The following is a 19,307-nucleotide window of genomic DNA, read 5'->3' on the forward strand; positions in this document are numbered from 1 at the left end:
AGATTGAATGTTGTCTAGGAAGTCATAAGAATGTATGTTGTAGAGGCAGTCATAAGATTGTATGTTATCTAGGAAGTCATAAGATTGTATGTTGCAGAGGCAGTCATAAGATTGTATGTTGTAGAGGAAGTCATAAAATTGTTTGATGTAGAAACCTTCATATAATCGTATGAGGAAGAGGCATTCAGAAATGTTGTATGCTGTAGAGCTAGTCATACGATTTGTTGTATGAGTTTGCTGTCTGACATCTGATGTCTGATAGCTCTTTGGGAGACTTACTTAAAATAGTTGTGGGACCAGAATTGCTCTGACATCTGAACCAGACTTTGAGCAGCAAGTTTCTAACTCAAACTTGTAATAATTATTTAGTCTTATGGTCATAAACCATTGTGATACAGAGGCATGGATATGACTCTTTTTGTTTATATTCAGATCCAATAAGATTCAAGAACTTAGCTATAATAATGTCATAATGTTGATGTTCCAAGATCAGGATTCTCTTTATTTGTGACTATTATTACTAATTATATAGTACAGATATCTTAAATATAATGCCACTTCAACTGAAAAACTAGGTAACAATTTTTTAATTCTTCATTTATTAATAGTAAGTTGGATTTAATATGATAGTTTTGTGGTAATGATATCCACTCCTGACCATTCATTGATAGTCAGTGGCGGATCCAGAAATTTACATAAGTGGGGCCCACTGACTGCCTAAGAGGGGGCTCGCTCCAGTCATGCTTCAGTGATTTCCTATATAATCTACCAAATTTTCCCACAAAAGGTTGGGGGGGGGGGGGTCAGTAATGATATCCTCCCTTTCCCCAACCAACATTCATTTGTAAAATAATTGGTGCAATAAATTAAGTGCAAAATTCAAACAATAACAACTGTTAGTAAACATGGTAAATTAGTGTTATAAATAGTGTTATACAGGACAGGAGTAGTCAGCTAATCCAGCTCTACAGTATACTGTGCATGAATCATGCTTTAGAAGTTTGTTAAAAATCCATATCAGTCTGGTATGTACTACAATCAATACTATTGAACACTATAGTCTGAGTCATCATGTCAACAAACTGAATTATATAATAATGTATACACTTATTTCTACATAGTATGTGGGGATACAACATTTTAGATAAGGTTAGATAACTTAAAAAAAAAAAGCAAATACAATTATATCACTACCATAACACGATGATAATGCACAAGCTAACAGTTATTTGTTACAATGAATAACAAATAATTGTTAGCTTGTTCTTTAGTAAAGGTGGCATTATATTTAATGAAAAAGGCTTTATTGGGTTTAGGACAAAAGTCCCCTGACAAAGCACTTCAGATAAAATATTCAGATGGCATATAAATATATCTGGAAATAATGATAAAGAGCACATTTGTTTTGGGTATGCAATGACTTTTATGATTTTATTACTTAGTGTTAAAGGAAACAGAACATATCAAAAAGTGTTTCCACAGAAAATGTTGTCCTGATTGTCGTTTCCTCTTCAACTTGTATTGAGGTCAAAGAGTTTTACATTTAATCATATCACATTTTTGGTAGGGGGTATAACAGCTTCCCATTAAGATTAGGTCATAATGACCTACATTACACCCTGCAGTATTTTAGTGGATTTATTATTTCAGTATTTTACTCTATGTTGATATCTTTCTTCCTTTGAAGAAGAAAAAAAAAGCGAGACTAAGGTGTGCCATTTCAGATGGCAGCGTCAGCAGCGGCAGTGTTAACAAAAGTTAATGTATAAGTTTGTGCTAAGGTCAGTTTATGGGGAACCACTATTGGTAGGTCAATGTTATTTGATATGCAGTTGTATAAGCATTGGTACATCTCATTTCCACTGAGTCATGGTCTATTGACATTGAAACTTTTGCTTAGTCTACATGTACAAATATTGCCATTTTAATTTTAACATTTGCATTATACTATCAAAATTACAAAAAAACAAGACATATCCTGACAGTTTATTTTACATTTGATCATTGATACAAAAAGTATTGTATAAGTCTATGTTATATTTCAGGATGTTTGAATGTGGGATCACATGATATCTGTGCACTGTCAGACTGTATTGAACGGATAGATGGCACCACTAGTCACAATTTTTGTTGTTGTTACACTGATCTCTGTAACCAGAACTTTACCAAGGTTACAGATGTTGAGTACAAACAGATAACAGCCAAGAAAAAAGTGGATTCCTGGAACAACAGTCAAGAGAAACTCACAAGTATATATATATTACATATATTAAAATAAGGATATTTTATTGCTTATAATTTTAATGATTTCACACTTATGTTAAGTCTTAAAATATGAAAAAAGTTGTGCTTTAATATGTTGGTAGGTTGGCCTGGTTTTCATGTATATCTTTTTAATAAAGTATACTCCTTAAGGCTGATACTGGCTGTTTTGTCTCAATTTGTCAATTCAACGTAGATTATGTTAGATAACAAATGCCAAATGGTGGCAGTCACTGTCACAATGGAACAGATGTACAATCTTAAGGGTAAAAGGATCCACCATCTTACAACTTCCATTTTTGCATAAAATTGATCAAAGATACTACAAGACAGATTTAAAAAAAAAAAAACTTGGTAGTTGCTCCCTGTAATTGATTTGATATATCCATTGAATAAAATCAGCAATAAACATTAGTGATTAAGGTAGATCAGGTGTCTTTTTCTGAGCATCTCTTCTGGGCATGTTACAAATATACTTTTGGGTTTAAAAATATTTTACCAAGTATCATTTAATATACAACAGAAACATCTAAAACTTGAAATTTAAAGATTTAACTATTTAAAATATAAGTGTCATTAAATGTACTTAAATTTTTAGTAAAAAAGCCTTTTGAAATCAAGGGCAGATAATTATATAGAATTTGATGTGACAAGTTGTGTTTTTTTTATACTTCAAGAAAATAAAGCCTGTGACCCCCTATTTGATAATTCGAAAGTATTTGTGAAAAGTTATTCTCTTATTGAATTTAAACCAATACTATCGTTAATTGTTTCCTCAATAAGGAAAAATAAAAGTTTCCCCTATATAACCATATGAAATACATGTTATTTCGTTAATTTCAATGTATTTTAACCAAAAAACAAGGTCTGTGACCCCCAGTTTTTATATAGAAATTTGAAAGTACATTGACCCAGAAGTTTAAGAAAAATCTTTCATTCCACATTTAGCTACAAATGTACCTTAAGACTGTCATTGACGGATGGACAGATGGAGCAGTCTTTCAATGCTCTTTTACAATATAATAAAAATCAACTATTAGAATAAATAAATAATTTAATAAACAAAACAAAATCAATTAGAAAAAAACTTATTACATATAATTCAAATTCCAAAAATGTCCCAAATAACCACTGAGATTTTTGTCTGTTCACAGTTCAAATTACTTTCCTTTAAATACGGTGATGCAGTTCAGTCTAGTTGAATATATCGTCGTAGATGCTAGTCTTGTAGGACGAACACAAAGAACGTGCACAACAGCTTCAAACCATAAACGTAGATACATTGTATGTTGTTATGACTGTAGGATCCACTCCTTAACATTGTAGCATAGTATTACTCTGGTGCAGGCTAGAACCTAATAATAATATAATTGTACAAATTTTTTACTATGATTGTCAATTAAATATGCATTTTACTCTCATGTTTATGTAACACACAAATGACTCTGTATTTCATGTTCATACAATGAACACTTGTATTCTATCAATTTATGAAAATAAAGACGCATAAACATTTTATATGTAACAAATGTATCATATACTTAAGTAAATATCCTAGTTTGCATGATAATTTCATGTACATAAGAAAACTTGGTACCCGTACCTGGTACACATAAATATCATGTACATTCAATTTGTACCCGTACATAATAAGCTTGTTCTTATTTGCTAGTAAAAATGCAAATATCTGCATGTAAATCAATGTTTTCATATATTTAAATCTGTTTACAAAGCATTTTGAATTATACATATTACGTTCTGGAAAATTTGTCAGCAGAAATTTGATAAAAAGAATCAGAGAAACTATTAACAAATGTAAGAATAAAACACTTACCTCAGAATTGTTGACTATGTACAAAAAACAGCCAAACTCATGTGGGTTAAATTTAAAATATCAATTATTAATGATCTGACGGGTGTGGCATCCTTCCACACCATAACCTCAAGTAGATGAATCTTCCTGAATAGGTGTGTAAACCTGTCCGAAGAACTTGACTGACCACCATTAAAAAATAGCAAACAGGTATACAATAAGGCCATGCTTCATTGGCGTGCGTTTTAACACAGGTGACCCAAATTTGGCCATACATGAATACTGTGTAAAAATATGTATAAAGGCGCATTGCAAAACTACATTTAATAGAAACTATGAAATTGGCATCTCGTGCAAAGACCGCAAGTGCAATTCTTTGATCTTGACAACAACTTCACAAATTATATTATTCATATACATGTATGACCTGAACAAATATCTATAAATCCATCTCAATCGTGACACAGACCTAACTGAATTTAAACTTTGCCACCAACAATACCAAAAGAACTTTAAACAATTTACATTCCAGACAGAGGTCAGTTGGTTATTTTCTTACAATACTCTAAAGTGAAAGTTTTAATTTCATAACAATTTTCTGAGGTGCAAGTAACTATTTCAATTTCAGAAAATACTTATAGTTTCCAAACCATATGTGGTTACCATGACAATAGCAGACAAGAATCTAATAGCAGCATGGACTATGAAGTTGACCAGTTGCCAGGAACATTATTGAAAGATGGTTCAACAGTTCTGTGCCCTGGTGATGATTATTGTTTTACAGTATGGCAAGTCCTCAATAAAGATAATGATACAGAAATCCGCATTGTAAAACAAGGTAAATTCTGACATAAACAAACTTAAGACTGCAGACTATGGGAAGCTATGAGGTAATCCTTGTATTTCCATCTTTCAGTCTTCTCTCTTCATCCTTTTCTAATCATTTCTTTAACTTTAAAACATTTTGACAGAAACTTTGATACTAAGTATGATTGTTCTCTACAAGGGCAATTGTTACAGCTATTTAGGTTCAGATGTCCAGTTTGGTTGGGCCTGTCATTATTGACATATCTACATCTTTAAATAAAGATGTAAATTCCATGATATGTCAGTTAAAATATAATTGTTGTCTCATATACAGTAAACGTAAACTTATCCAATGTGAACATTACATCCAGTAGGATAAATTTACAATACCTTCAGATTCTGAGGTTCAGAATACGTGTTACTTATTATTTAAATGAAGGGCAATCTTATAACAGATGTAGGTTGTTGCACCCTCAGTGAAAAACCATCTTGGGTTGACAATTTTGGATATTCACTTTTCTACAGGCCATAATTGTTTCATTATGGCGAGCTAACAGTAGAAGGACCTTTTGAACCATTGAAGAAGCATTTACCTTACTGTAATAACAGATTGTCAAAACGCTTATGTTAGAACATTTATTTTGTGTCTAAGAATTTCTTGTATGTACAACAAAGTTCTGTAAAATATTGACATGATTGATGGCCCTGAAAAGGACTGTTTATACGAGATATCCACTGCACTAGATGAATTTTACTTCTGATTACACATGTGCAACAATTAAAATGTTTATTCTGCAATTTCCTTCAATCAAGACAATTTGTAAGCATAGATGAATCAGCTTATTTCAGAAAGCAATTATTTTATTAAAAATTTGATGAATGCTGTCAGTATTTGAAAGACGAACAAGTAAGTAAAATTGAACACCTTATTTTGCAATCTCCCACTAATCATTATAAAACAACATATGATTTTTTTCAAAACACTTCGTTTGTGATGGCTTCAAATTCGTCACTGGATTTATTTTCTTCAGAAAACTAAAATCCACGAATTTATTAACCCACGAAACATGTAACTTTTACTCAAACCATGAAAATTGATACCCACCAATAAAAGTACTTTCACAGTATTCATTGGTGAATAATAGGGTTATTCACCGCTGGGTGTAAATATTTAGGTTTATTCTTCCTTCCTTGCATTTAAATTAAATTAAATTATTATTCCATGTCACATAATAACTTGATACCCAGTAGAATAGTTAATCATATATGTAAGGTACAATAATAACAGGTGTTACTTTGTAGGCTGTTGGCAAAAATCTGATGACAAGCATTGTACAGTAGGTCAGTGTGTTGCAAACAGACGTTCTACACAAGTTAAATATTGCTGTTGTTATGGTAACTTGTGTAATACAAACATGTCAGATATATATGACCCTTCCCAGCATACAACAGAAGATCCTCAATTTCCTGGTAAGTCTTCAGATTTTTAAATATCAAGCACAGAGAGTGATAAAAAAACAATTTAGAACTCAAAAAGTTAATATAATATAAATAACACATAGCTGAGAGGGTGATAGAGCAGATTGTGACCCCGAGAAAACATTGTCAACTGAGGCAAAGCCAAGGTTGACAATGTCTTTTCAGGGGGAACAATCTGCTCTATCACCCTCTCAGATATGTGTTATTTAATTTATTATACTGAATGTTCTGTTATTACTGTCTATTAAATTTTAAATTCAAAGTAATAAACTATGTTGTCTTGTACATAACAAGCATCTGTATTTATTAAAGCGCACACTTGAGCAAGTGTCTCCGTGAAGGGTAAAAGAGTATTTGCCATGGGATAGAGTAAATTGTCTCCCTTGTATTAACCAATCAAAATCTGGCATTTTGACATGAAGTATAATAAAATAACTTATTCCACTCCTGACAAAAATCTTTATTATATTTGATGAAAACAACTTTATATGGAACTGCATCATGCTCTCTGCTGACATAATATATCCCTTAGATCACATTTATAATTTCTAAAATGAATGTGGGGCTCTCATGTATATCAAGAGGGCAAACAAGGAATGTGATTTAAAAAAGGGACTTATGCTAATGAAATATCTAATATTACATAGTGAAAATTATGTTATGTACAAGATCATTCTGATAGTTTTACTAATAATTCAATATAAGGATTTGACAAATGGTTTATCAGCAGTTAGTACACAAAATAAAAATCATCCTTACTTCATCATGATAGTTTTTCACTAGTCTACAAATAGAAATTGCAAAAATATATAATGATATTATTATATGCAAAGTAAACAGCAGTATTTGAAGAAAATATGAAAAAAACTATAAAGAGAAAATAGAGGAACAGAAGCCTAACATTAAACTTATGACAAGTACCTGAGATTGAATGTTACTTTTCAGTTATTATACCCCACGCAAAGAGTTGCGGAGGGTATAATGTTTTTGACCCGTCCGTCCGTCTGTCCGTCCGTCTGTCCGTCCGTCCGTCCGTCCGTCAGTCCTATTTCTTGTCATCGCAACTCCTCTCAAACCACACAACAGAATTTCACGAAACTCTAGATAATAAGGACATACTATGTAGTTGTGCATATCGACAGGAAATTACGATTCAATTTTTTTTCTAGGAGTTACGCCCCTTTGAACTTATTTACTTTAATGTACTACTGCAACCTTTTGTCATCGCAACTCCTCTCAAACTACACAACAGAATTTCATGAAACCTTTTCAGATAATAAGGACATACAACGTAGATGTGCATATCGACAGGAAATTCAATTCAATTTTTTTCCAGGAGTTGCGCCCCTTTGAACTTATTTGCCAAATATACTACTGCAACTTTTTGTCATCGCAACTGCTCTCAAACTACACAACAGAATTTCATGAAACCTTTTCAGATAATAAGGACATACTACGAAGATGTGCATATCAACAGGAAATTACGATTCAATTTTTTTTCCAGGAGTTACGCCCCTTTGAACTTATTTGCCCAATATACTACTGCAACCTTTTGTCATCCTAACTCCTCTCAAACCACTCAACAGAATTTCATGAAACCTTTTCAGATAATAAGGACATACTATGTAGATGTGCATATCGACATGAAATTATGATTAAATTTTTTTCCAGGAGTTACGCCCATTTGAACTTATTTGCCCAATATACTACTGCAACCTTTTGTCATCGCAACTCCTCTCAAACCACACAACAGAATTTCATGAAACTGTGTAGATAATAAGGACATACTATGTTGATGTGCATATTGACAGGAAATTATGATTCAATTTTTTTTTCTGATACAATTTTTTTTTCTTACACTTATTTTATTTCTCCAATGACAATGTGGGGACGTGGGGTATGTGAGCGCGCTCACTAAGGTTCTTTAATTTTATTAATGATTACATTGTTGACTTAAGATACTTTTTATCTTTGGCAGGTGCTAAACATTTGGCAGAAGAATACACCCAGTACAAAGAGAAGACAATTATTATCTCCCTTGTTTCTGTTGTTTCAGTGGCATTAATTATTATGGGCGTCTACTTATTATATAGACTTTGTTTAGTCTCTAAAAAAACATCAAATGATTCACTCCACCTAGTGGAAGCCCCACCTCCAAGAGGTATGGAATTAGAAGGTGTTGAAATAGAAAAACAGATTTGTCGTGGTAGAAATAGTGAGGTTTGGCAAGGAACCATGGGAACTATGAATGTTGCAATAAAAATGTTTCAGTCAAATCATAGACAGTTATTCTTAAACGAAAAATATATATACTCACTTCCTTTCATGGAACATGAAAACTTGTTGAAATTCTATGGCTGTGAAGAAAGATTAACTATGGAAGGCTATAAACAGTATTGGGTAGTTCTGTCATATTGTCCAGTTGGGAACTTACACTGCTATTTGAAGAACAATACTGTTGATTGGTCAACTTTTTGTAGAATGGCTTTGACTATTGTGAAGGGACTTTCTCATCTTCACACACAGATAGAAAAAGGAGGTATAAATCTTTTACTTGCAGTCTTTATCAACTTTTATCAATCTTTAAAATTAAATTTGAATCCTGAATGTTCTTCAGAAGAAAAATATTTACAACTGGGTTATTAGAAAAAGAAAGTACCAAATGTTAACTTATTTGAACAATTTCATATTATCAGATTATGCTGAAAATTAAAACTTATTTAATTTCAGCAGTGTACATAAAGAATTTTTTAAGGGTGGCCTAAGATATAAAATTTCAAAAAAAACAATAAAATAAGATAAAATTTGAATAAATATTGTAAATTAGCACATTTGTCATAACATGGTATCATATAAATAAAAACTATCATACTGAATATTTGTATGTGATTTGCAGTTTTTAAAATTGGAAAATATCTCATATCAAGGTTGAAATTATCTGTTTTAGACAAGAAAACGGCGTGGTTAGAACAGGAAAAAATCTTTTTTTTTAAATTTGAACCGATTTATGTCATAAAATTTTTTGGGTAGGCTTTCTTTTAGGTGAGTTGGTAAGCTCTCAAACAATCTAAATTTTATTTTTGGCCTTAATTTAAAGCATAAGGAGTTATTTACTTGTACTGCTTTTGAATAGTAGTTACATTTCTGTAGTTGTTGACTGCAGCCAGTTGTCAAATACAGTTCTCTTATTCTTTACTCACATTTAATCACATAATTTACACATGAATGATATAGTTTTTTACCTCTCTGTTTGTCACTCTGTCAGTCAGTTTTGGTAAATGGACCATAACTATAGTGTACAGAACCTGATTTTAGATTTATGGTCTCATTTCAAGGAAGGAAGATTATTGATTTTAAGGTCATCATGTCAAAGGGGTTTCTTAGAGATAAGGCAATGACCATTCTTGGAATTTGAACAAAATTTTCTTTCAGTTAAGTCTTTTCTGAAAAGATAACTTTGTTATTGATACTTTCTATCTAATATGAGAATAAAATTTGAATGTGATGTATATAAAATTGACTTGATATGTTTTTCAGATCAGTTCAAGCCAACAATAGCTCACAGGGATATAAATACAAGGAATATTTTAGTAAATCCAGACAACACATGTGTAATAGGAGATCTAGGGTTTTCCATAGCCACTGTTGGCTCTAAACTTATGAAAAATGGACATTATGAAAGTGCTGAACAGGCTTCTTTGCAAGATGTAAGTAATTTTTCAACGTAGAATTTAAAATCAAAATATATTACCAGTATATGTTCGGAAAAATATCTAAGGAGGGCTTTTTTCAATAACTTTTTTACAGCAAAATAGAAACATTCTGTCTCACCACATTTAAGAAGTAATTCCCTAAAAATTATGAAAGAAATTAAGTAATAGATTTGGCCGATTTGTACATGCTTTGGATGGAATTTCAAGAAGGTAATTGACTTTCAAATTTACCTTTCTGTCCAGGTTAGTTATATAAAATATTTAAACAAATTTTTTTTACATGAGACTTTATGAGAAGATACACACATCACTGAGACATCATGGCCTGTTGTAACCAAAATTAAGACTATCATTGATGTCTTATTTTCCCCTGCTTTTTGAAGTGGATGTATATATTGTAATGGGGTTGTATACCTGTTTGTTCTCTCTCTCTTCCCATTTTTATACGACCGCAAAAAAAATTTTTGGGATCGTATAATGGTATGATGTCGTCGTCGTCTGCATCGTCGTCATCCAAAGACACATTGGATTCCAGACAATAACTTTATTTGAAGGGAATGGATCTCTATGAAATTTTTTAAGAAGGTTCAATACCACAAAAGGAAGGTTGGGATTGATTTTGGGGATGATGTTCCCAACCGTTTAGGAATTAGGGGCCCAAAAGGGGCCAAAACAAGCATTTTTCTAGTTTCAGGATAATAACTTGTGTATAAGTATTTCAATTCCTCTGAAATTGTACCACAATGTTTAATACCACAAGTAAAAGGTTGGGATTCATTTTAGGGATTATGGGGCCAACAGTTAAGGAATTAAGGGCCAAAAAGGGATCAAAAACAAGCATTTTTCTAGTTTCCAGACAATAACTTATAAGTAAGTGTATGGATCTCTCTGACATTGTACCACAAGGTTCCATATAACAAAGGGAAGGCTGGGATTGAGTTTTGGGTTAATTGATCCAAACATGTAGGAATTAGGGGCCAAAAAAGGGCCAAAAACAAGCATTTTTCTAGTTTCCAGACAATAACTTGTGTTTAAGTGTATGGATCTCTCTGAAATTGTACTACAATGTTCCATACTACAAAGGTAAGGCTGGGATTGAGTTTTTGGGTTATTGCTCCAGGGAGGGTTTCAAAAAGTTGGGTGGGGGGGGATTTTTTTTCCAATTTTTTTAAGGGATTCATATTTTTTTTCAGAATTTTTTCGAATTTCGTTTCAAGAAGAAATCTTCAATTGCACAGTATTGCGCAATAGATTTGTAAGATCTTTGACCACATTTATTTTGTGTCAGAAACCTATATTATGTCAAAAATTTGATCACAATCCAAATTCAGACAGTATCAAGCTTGAATATTGTGTCCAAATTTGCCCAAACTGTTCAGGGTTCGGCCTCTGCGGTCATATCAGGCTGCGCTCAGCGAAGCATTTTATTGCTACTGCTGCTGAACCAGAAATGTGTGACACTTTTCAATCTTATATAATGTACTTTCACCTCCTTTGAGCTTCTTTGAATTTATTCTTGCTAGGGTTGCCCATTATGAAACAGGAGCATTTGTATGTAATTCAGAGTGGGGAGTACTTTTTTTGTTCTGTTTGGTATTAAATAAAGGTTTTACTCTTTCATTCTTAATTTATTATCCAAAGTAAAACATTATATTTTGATTATTGTTTGGGATTGGTTTCACATTTGTATCCTATATTCCTCTTTCTATAAAGTCATGATGAACTGTTATTAATATTATATTGTGGATTCATTTATTTTCGTGGGTACCAATTTTTGTGGATTGAGGAAAACTTGAATTTACGTGGATACTTGATTTCGTGGTTTAACCTAAGTTTGCATACAATCTTATAGAAAATTTGTTATTCGTTGAACATTTAAATTTGTGGTTAACCTGTACCACGAAATCCACGAAAATTGGTACCCAACGAATAATGATGAATCCACAGTATAGAATGGTCTCAGTGCATATATATAGACATTACTCACATAAATATGGTCAGCAAGAAGTATAGCTCAAAAAAATTTCATGATTTTTCTTTTTTGTTACTGTAGATTTATTATTAATCCTTGGATTTCTTGGGTAAAGGTGAAGTCTTTAATGAACTACCCTTAAGGCTTGTATGAAGAATTTGTCAAAATATGAAAATGCACAAAAAATATATTAACCTTCCTCCACAAAGGTAATTTTACAGTATGTCCTTTGTTCACCATTTTACCCCCTATTCCCAGCTTTAATTGAAATAATCCAATATATTTATAAACTTTTTTTAAGGTTGGTACTCTTCGATACATGGCTCCAGAACTACTGGATGGTGCTGCTAACCTACGAGAATCTGAAACTTCTTTGAAGCAAATAGATATTTATGCCTTAGGACTCGTGATATGGGAAATTGCAACAAGATGTACTTGTTTATATAATGGTAAAGTTTATATTTTATTTTCATGTAAAAACAGGCAATATCAGATTACAAATTAGTTTATATTGGATTTTCTACAAAGTTTAATTGTAAGATTTTGGAAAATATTCATCAGAAATTCATTACAGTTATTTCATTTTTTGCTTAAACACAACATTTTTTTATGCCCCCGCCATAGGCATGAAGTGTTACCCTTGACCATGGCTTCCAAAACGGTCATATATTCCGGACATTTATAAATTTACTGGACATTGTCCGTCTGGGAAAAGCATGAAACGGTCATCTACTTTTAGTTTTCAAGGCTTCCTTAAGAGACTGTCATTTTAACATAATTTTAAAAAAATTGGAAGTTCGATCTTTTTGCCCCGACCTTTTGCCTTAAACAGTCACACATTTCCAGTCATAAAAGTGACACGATGATTAAGTACTATCAAAACAAACCCTCTTTTAATACCTTATCATTTTAATCAAGGTTAATTAGTTGTTGGACAGCTGAAAATTTCCTGTTCAGGCGACAGGTAAACTATTTTGTACCGGACATTGATCGGTCTATTCAAAGTTATTTTCTTACATTTAAAGCGGTTTGCATCTAATTAATTTAGTCAGAAAGATTAAATTTGTCAGAAAAACGTTTATAAATATGATTTGATGATCATGAAAAATTAATAAGGTTTTAAACGAAAAATCGTCAGAACCACGTTGTTTGAACTAGTACACGAGTGCGCATGTGAGCAGGTGGTGAAATTTAATTATGCATCCTAATTCTTCAAAAATGATAAAATTATCATTGATACCTTTATCAAACATTCATTTCGAGTATTTTCTTGAAGAAATAATGTGGAAAGAGCTACTTAAACTCAATCGTGCTATGTAAATGTACACAGATTTTACGTATCCGTCTCTGGTCCATGTTTTACCATTGTCAAGTCAACATACGGTATAAGGAAATGTGCTTTTTAAAAACGAAAGAAAAGTTTTTGACAACGTTATTTTGCACAAATAAAGAGTCTAAGGCAGATATTAGTACACTGAAGTTGCACACTTTAAATGATGCACTGTCAATTTAACATTTTACGTCAGAACGTCGAGTTTATATTAAAGTAAAGTTTAATATCGTTTTTTAATGTCAATCATTGGTTATATGATGGCCAACTGATTACCATGGTTCATAATTGCCTTTTCTTATTAAGTCTTAAGGGATTAAAATCGCGATAAGACATAAAATGTCCGGCTGGCTCAAATATTTTTTGGAAGCCCTGCCCTTGACCATCCATCTTTCCATCCGTCCGTCCCATTTTTGTTTCCGTACTCTAACTAAGTTTGCCTCATCCAAATTTTATGAAACTCATACACAATTCTAAGAATGAAACTTGCAGACAGAGTTCGAATTTGTGTAGCAAGTTCTTTCCTTTTTTACAGTTATGCTTTTTAATAACTTGGAAAATTGCTAAATTTTTTCGTTTCTGCACTCTAACTTAAGTTTACCTCATCCAAATTTTATGAAACTCATACACAATGCTAAAAACCACTACACGCAAACAGAGTTATAATTTGGGAAGTGAGTCACTTACAGTTCTAGAGTTCTGCCCCTTTTTAACTTGGAAAATTACAAAGCTTGAGCAGAGGCATTCGTGTCCTCAGACACATTCTTCTTTTATTTATTTCTGCTATAGGGGCAGTTGCATTGCTCTCCTAATTACTTGAAGAAAAAAATCATCTTTTTTGCATAAAACATATCTAGAAACCTTTTATCTCACACAACTCTTTGAATTGTTAGGGTAGCACCCTACTTATAATATACTTTATAACACACAGTTTTGAGTAGATCGGTTAATATATATATACTTTATTACACACAGTTTTGTGTAGATAAGATAGCATACTTTTTTACACACAGTTTTGTGTTGATCAAATAATATGCTTTGTAACACACAGTTTTGTGGAGATCAAATGATATGCTTTATATAGTACACACAGTTTTCTGTAGATAAGATAACATACTTCTTTATACAGTTTTCTGTAGATCAGATAATATGCTTTGTAACACACAGTTTTTGTAGATAAGATAATATACTTTATTACACACAGTTGAGTTGCTATCAGTTTTGACAGAATAAATAAGACACAGAGACATGTAAGTTTACTGAAGGTCATAGTGTCATTCAAGTTTGATATAAGTTTCCTTAAAAAAACCAACATTTGTGCTATTTAATTTTTTTAACTTCAATATTTGCGTTTTTGTTTGATTTTAGGTGTACCAGTGCCTGACTATACCTTACCATACCAGAAGGAAGCTGGGTTACATCCTACATTTGAAGAAATGCAAATTCTGGTGTCCCGTAATAAAGTTAGACCAAAGTTTTCTGAAGTGTGGAAAGATTATAATCAGGTAAGTGTTAATAATGTAAAAAACATATTGTCCCCATGAACAAAAATGTTTGAAGACAATTGATAATGCATTCCTGTGTTTGTGAATAACCTAAAAGACACAGAAGAGCTTTAGCTTGTGTCCAATCTCTATTTAAATTACACAAAATAAATGATGATAGATCCATGAACCCTATTGGTAAAAAGATAAAGATCACCGTAGCAAAGAGGGCATCAAGTTTTACCCTTGTCCGTCTGTACGTCCGTCCGTACGTCCCGAAATTGGTTTCTGTTCTCTAACTTTAGATTGCCTCAACCAAATGTTATGAAACTTATAAACAATGCTTATTACCACAAAACACAGATAAAGTTTGAATTTGGGTGGTGTCTCTCTTCCTTTCTAGAGTTATGTCCCTTTAAAAATGGAAAAATTGCTGAATTTTTCATTCCGTTCTCTAACTTAAGTTTGACAGAACCAAATGTTATGAAACTTATACACAATGCTTATTACCACAAAACTCAGATTGAATACGAATTTTGGGTAACATCACTTTTACCGTTCTTGAGTTATGTCTCTTTATAACATTATAAGCAAGCGGGGGCATCATCTGTGTCCCATGGACACATTCCACATTTATTATACCCCACGCAACGGATTGCGGAGGGTATAATGTTTTTGACCCGTCCGTCCGTCCGTCTGTCCGTCTGTCCGTCAGTCCGTCAGTCCATCAGTCCTGTTTCTTGTCATTGCAACTCCTCTCAAACCACACAACAGAATTTCACGAAACCTTTTTAGATAATAAGGACATACTATGTAGTTGTGCATATCGACAGGAAATTACGATTCAATTTTTTTTCTAGGAGTTACGCCCCTTTGAACTTATTTACTTTAATGTACTACTGCAACAGTTTGTCATCGCAGCTCCTCTGATACCATACTACAGAATTTCATGAAACCTTTTTAGATAATAAGGACATACTATGTAGATGTGCATATCGACAGGAAATTACGGTTCAATTTTTTTCTAGGAGTTACGCCCCTTTGAACTTATTTGCTTCAATGTACTTCTGCAACAGTTTGTCATCGCAACTCCTCTGATACCACACAACAGAATTTCATGAAACCTTTTTAGATAATAAGGACATACTATATAGATGTGCATATCGACAGGAAATTACAGTTCAATTTTTTTTCTAGGAGTTACGCCCCTTTGAACTTATTTGCTTCAATGTACTACTGCAACAGTTTGTCATCGCAACTCCTCTGAAACCACAAAACAGAATTTCATGAAACTTTGTAGATAATAAGGACATACTACGTAGATGTGCATATCGACAGGAAATCACGGTTCAATTTTTTTTCAGGAATTACACCCCTTTGAACTTATTTGCCCAATATACTACTGCAACCTTTTGTCATCGCAACTCCTCTCAAACCACACAACAGAATTTCACGAAACCTTTTTAGATAATAAGGACATACTATGTAGTTGTGCATATCGACAGGAAATTATGATTCAATTTTTTTTTCTAGGAGTTACGCCCCTTTGAACTTATTTACTTTAATGTACTACTGCAACAGTTTGTCATCTCAACTCCTCTGAAACCACACAACAAAATTTCATGAAACTTTGTTGATAATAAGGACATACTACGTAGATATGCATATCGACAGGAAATTACGATTCAATTTTTTTCCAGGAGTTACGCCCCTTTGAACTTATTTGCCCAATATACTACTGCAACCTTTTGTCATCGCAACTCCTCTCAAACCACACAACAGAATTTCATGAAACCTTTTCAGATAATAAGGACATACTACGTAGATGTGCATATCCACAGGAAATTACAATTCAATTTCTTTTCTAGGAGTTACGCCCCTTGGAACTTATTTGCTTCAATATACCTCTGCAACAGTTTGTCATCGCAACTCCTCTGAAACCACACAATAGAATTTCATGAAACTTTGTAGATAATAAGGACATACTAGGTAGATGTGCATATCGACAGGAAACTATGATTCAATTTTTTTTCTAGGAGTTACGCCCCTTTGAACTTATTTGCTTCAATATACAGTTTGTCATCGCAACTCCTCTGAAACCACACAACAGAATTTCATGAAACTTTGTAGATAATAAGGACATACTATGTAGATGTGCATATCGACAGGAAATTATGATTCAATTTTTTTTTCTTATACAATTTTTTTTTCTTACAGTTATTTTATTTCTCCAGTGACAATGTGGGGACATGGGGTATGTGAGCGCGCTCACTAAGGTTCTTTAATTTTGTACATAAATCAGGCCGTTTTCTCATTTAAATTGTTTTACATATGTCATTTTGGGGCCATTTATAGCTGACTATGTGGTATGGGATTTGTTCATTGTTGAAGGTTGTACGGTGACCTATAGCTGTTAATTTCTATGTCATTTGGTCTCTTGTGGAGAGTTGTCTCATTGGCAATCATACCACATCTTCTTTTTTTTTATATTTTCATCTATTTTTTTAATCATGTTTAGCCATCTGCAAGCTGAAACAAGTACATGCGAAGACAAGTTTACCTTTAGGTTAATAATTGATAAATGGCTGATTAACACCAATCGAAAATATTTCATTCATATGTAGTACAATAACATGTTAAAAAGATACAAATATACCCTGTTTTGTACAAAACCAACATGCTGAGTTTTATTTTTAAAATGCAAGCTTACAATCACATAAAAGACACACTAAAGCTTTAGTTTGTATCCAGTCTTCAATTAACTTACATAAAATGAATGATGATAAATCCATGAACCCACAAGAAGATAATAACCCAACAAGACATAATAATCTGAGTCCAAGTCAACAAATATTTACTCTTCCTTCCAATGCTGTGTGCTTTGCAGAGTAGCAGTAAATACAAGGGTCCGGAAACGGTCATATTTGCCAGTCATGTCCTAAGATGAAACTATTTGTCCTAAACGAGTTATTGGGATTTAGGACAAATTTTATTTTTTACAGAAGTAATTTCGGTCATTTCTTTGACTCAATGTTTGAAATCGGATTTCTTAATCGCCATTTTGCACTTGTGATCACTTGTTTTTGTTTATAATCCCTTTCCTGTAATAAAACTGCCACTACAGTAGTTTGAAAATCCTGTGGGCCCTCCTAATATCGATATCAATGCCTCCGGGAAACATTGGCTAATGATCGCTAATCACTTTTTACCTGTGGTTTTAATTCACACCTGCTGACAGTGATCACAAGCTCAGAATAATATCTTTAAAACATTAAAGTTCCCTGACAAGTGTATTCATTATTTATTTACTTTTCATCAAAGACAGTCATCAATTCTGATTTAAAAATTAAATGATCTTAAATCTAAATTTACGTAGAAAAAGTATTTTTTCATGAATAACACATGTGCTTTATTTACTATGTAAGACGCATGCGTGAAATTGTCTTCAGCAAATTTAATATTTAATCGTAAAATGCAAATTGATTTCATGCTAAATTAAACGAGTGCAACTATTATCTGTTATATTCAAACACTTTTAAAGGTAATAAAATAAAAAAGCCATAAAAAGCCGGTGATTTCCTGTCAATTTGATAAACAAAACAAATCCCGGAAATGAATCCGGAATTATTCGTACTTTAAAATATCGCAAACTTCCGGTTTTAACTTTTGTCAGATCAAAAGAAACGTAAGCAATGTCTGAGAAATTAACCATTTTGAGTCATTAAAATCATTTCAATTTTAGACTGTTGCCTTCCCTAAACTGTCCTTCATGGTAATGGTAAGACATTTACTTAGTAAATGCGATAATGAAACAGCAATACAAGTTCGTCATGTTCGTTGATGCTATGAATATAGTCAAGTCGATATTGACAATTTGAAAAGGGGCACCAACTTTTTAAACATCTCAAAATGACCGAAATTGTCTGGAAAAATTTCCGGATCCTTGAGTAAATTTTTTTTTTTTTTTGTCTTTTCAAAAGCATGAAAAACTTTTTCAAAAGAACAAATATTTCAGGCTGTCAGGGCATTAAAAGATACAATGGAAGATTGCTGGGACCATGATGCTGAAGCTAGATTAACATCTATGTGTGTTGAAGAAAGAATGTTAGATATGATGACTCTTTGGATGCAAGAGTCTAAGCACAAAGGTAAAAACTAGGGTTTTGAAGGATACAATGCATGTTCAAGTGGGGAAAATAGAACAAAAGATCTTGAAAAAGAAAATTTATATTTAATTTACACACAAATATCGTAAAATAGTGTCTTTGACTAGCTAGTTCATGTCAGTGATTCTTTCAAAAATAAAAGATTAAATAAAAAAAAATAACCTAGTCCGAACCAAAGTTCTGATTTGTTTAATTTTAAAGATTTTCTCTTTTTTAAAACGGAAGTTAAATTTTTTTAATCATGAAAGGAATGGTGAATAGAGGACTTTAGCATAGACTCC

The 19,307-nt window shown here is 32.4% G+C and overlaps 1 protein-coding gene and 1 long non-coding RNA gene across 2 annotated transcripts in view; one reads left to right on the forward strand and one right to left on the reverse strand.

Annotated features, from left to right (window-relative positions):
• The window catches only part of LOC127728571 (bone morphogenetic protein receptor type-2-like), a 56,768-nt gene that overhangs the window by 30,140 nt on the left and 7,321 nt on the right, over positions 1-19,307 (forward strand). The window contains exons 3-10 of the mRNA XM_052236045.1: positions 2,046-2,249; positions 4,704-4,913; positions 6,185-6,352; positions 8,340-8,900; positions 9,899-10,068; positions 12,348-12,495; positions 14,745-14,881; positions 18,876-19,008. Coding sequence (XP_052092005.1) covers positions 2,046-2,249; positions 4,704-4,913; positions 6,185-6,352; positions 8,340-8,900; positions 9,899-10,068; positions 12,348-12,495; positions 14,745-14,881; positions 18,876-19,008 — 1,731 coding nt within the window. The remainder of the gene's footprint in view (positions 1-2,045; positions 2,250-4,703; positions 4,914-6,184; positions 6,353-8,339; positions 8,901-9,898; positions 10,069-12,347; positions 12,496-14,744; positions 14,882-18,875; positions 19,009-19,307) is intronic.
• LOC127728629 (uncharacterized) lies at positions 3,304-4,344 on the reverse strand. The gene is made up of 2 exons (XR_007994290.1): positions 4,097-4,344; positions 3,304-3,617 (listed from the first exon to the last, which is right to left on the reverse strand). It is a non-coding gene; the product is annotated as an uncharacterized LOC127728629 (long non-coding RNA).

The sequence above is a fragment of the Mytilus californianus genome, unplaced genomic scaffold (assembly GCF_021869535.1).
Source record: "Mytilus californianus isolate M0D057914Y unplaced genomic scaffold, xbMytCali1.0.p SCAF_2, whole genome shotgun sequence".
Classification (NCBI taxonomy): domain Eukaryota; kingdom Metazoa; phylum Mollusca; class Bivalvia; order Mytilida; family Mytilidae; genus Mytilus; species Mytilus californianus.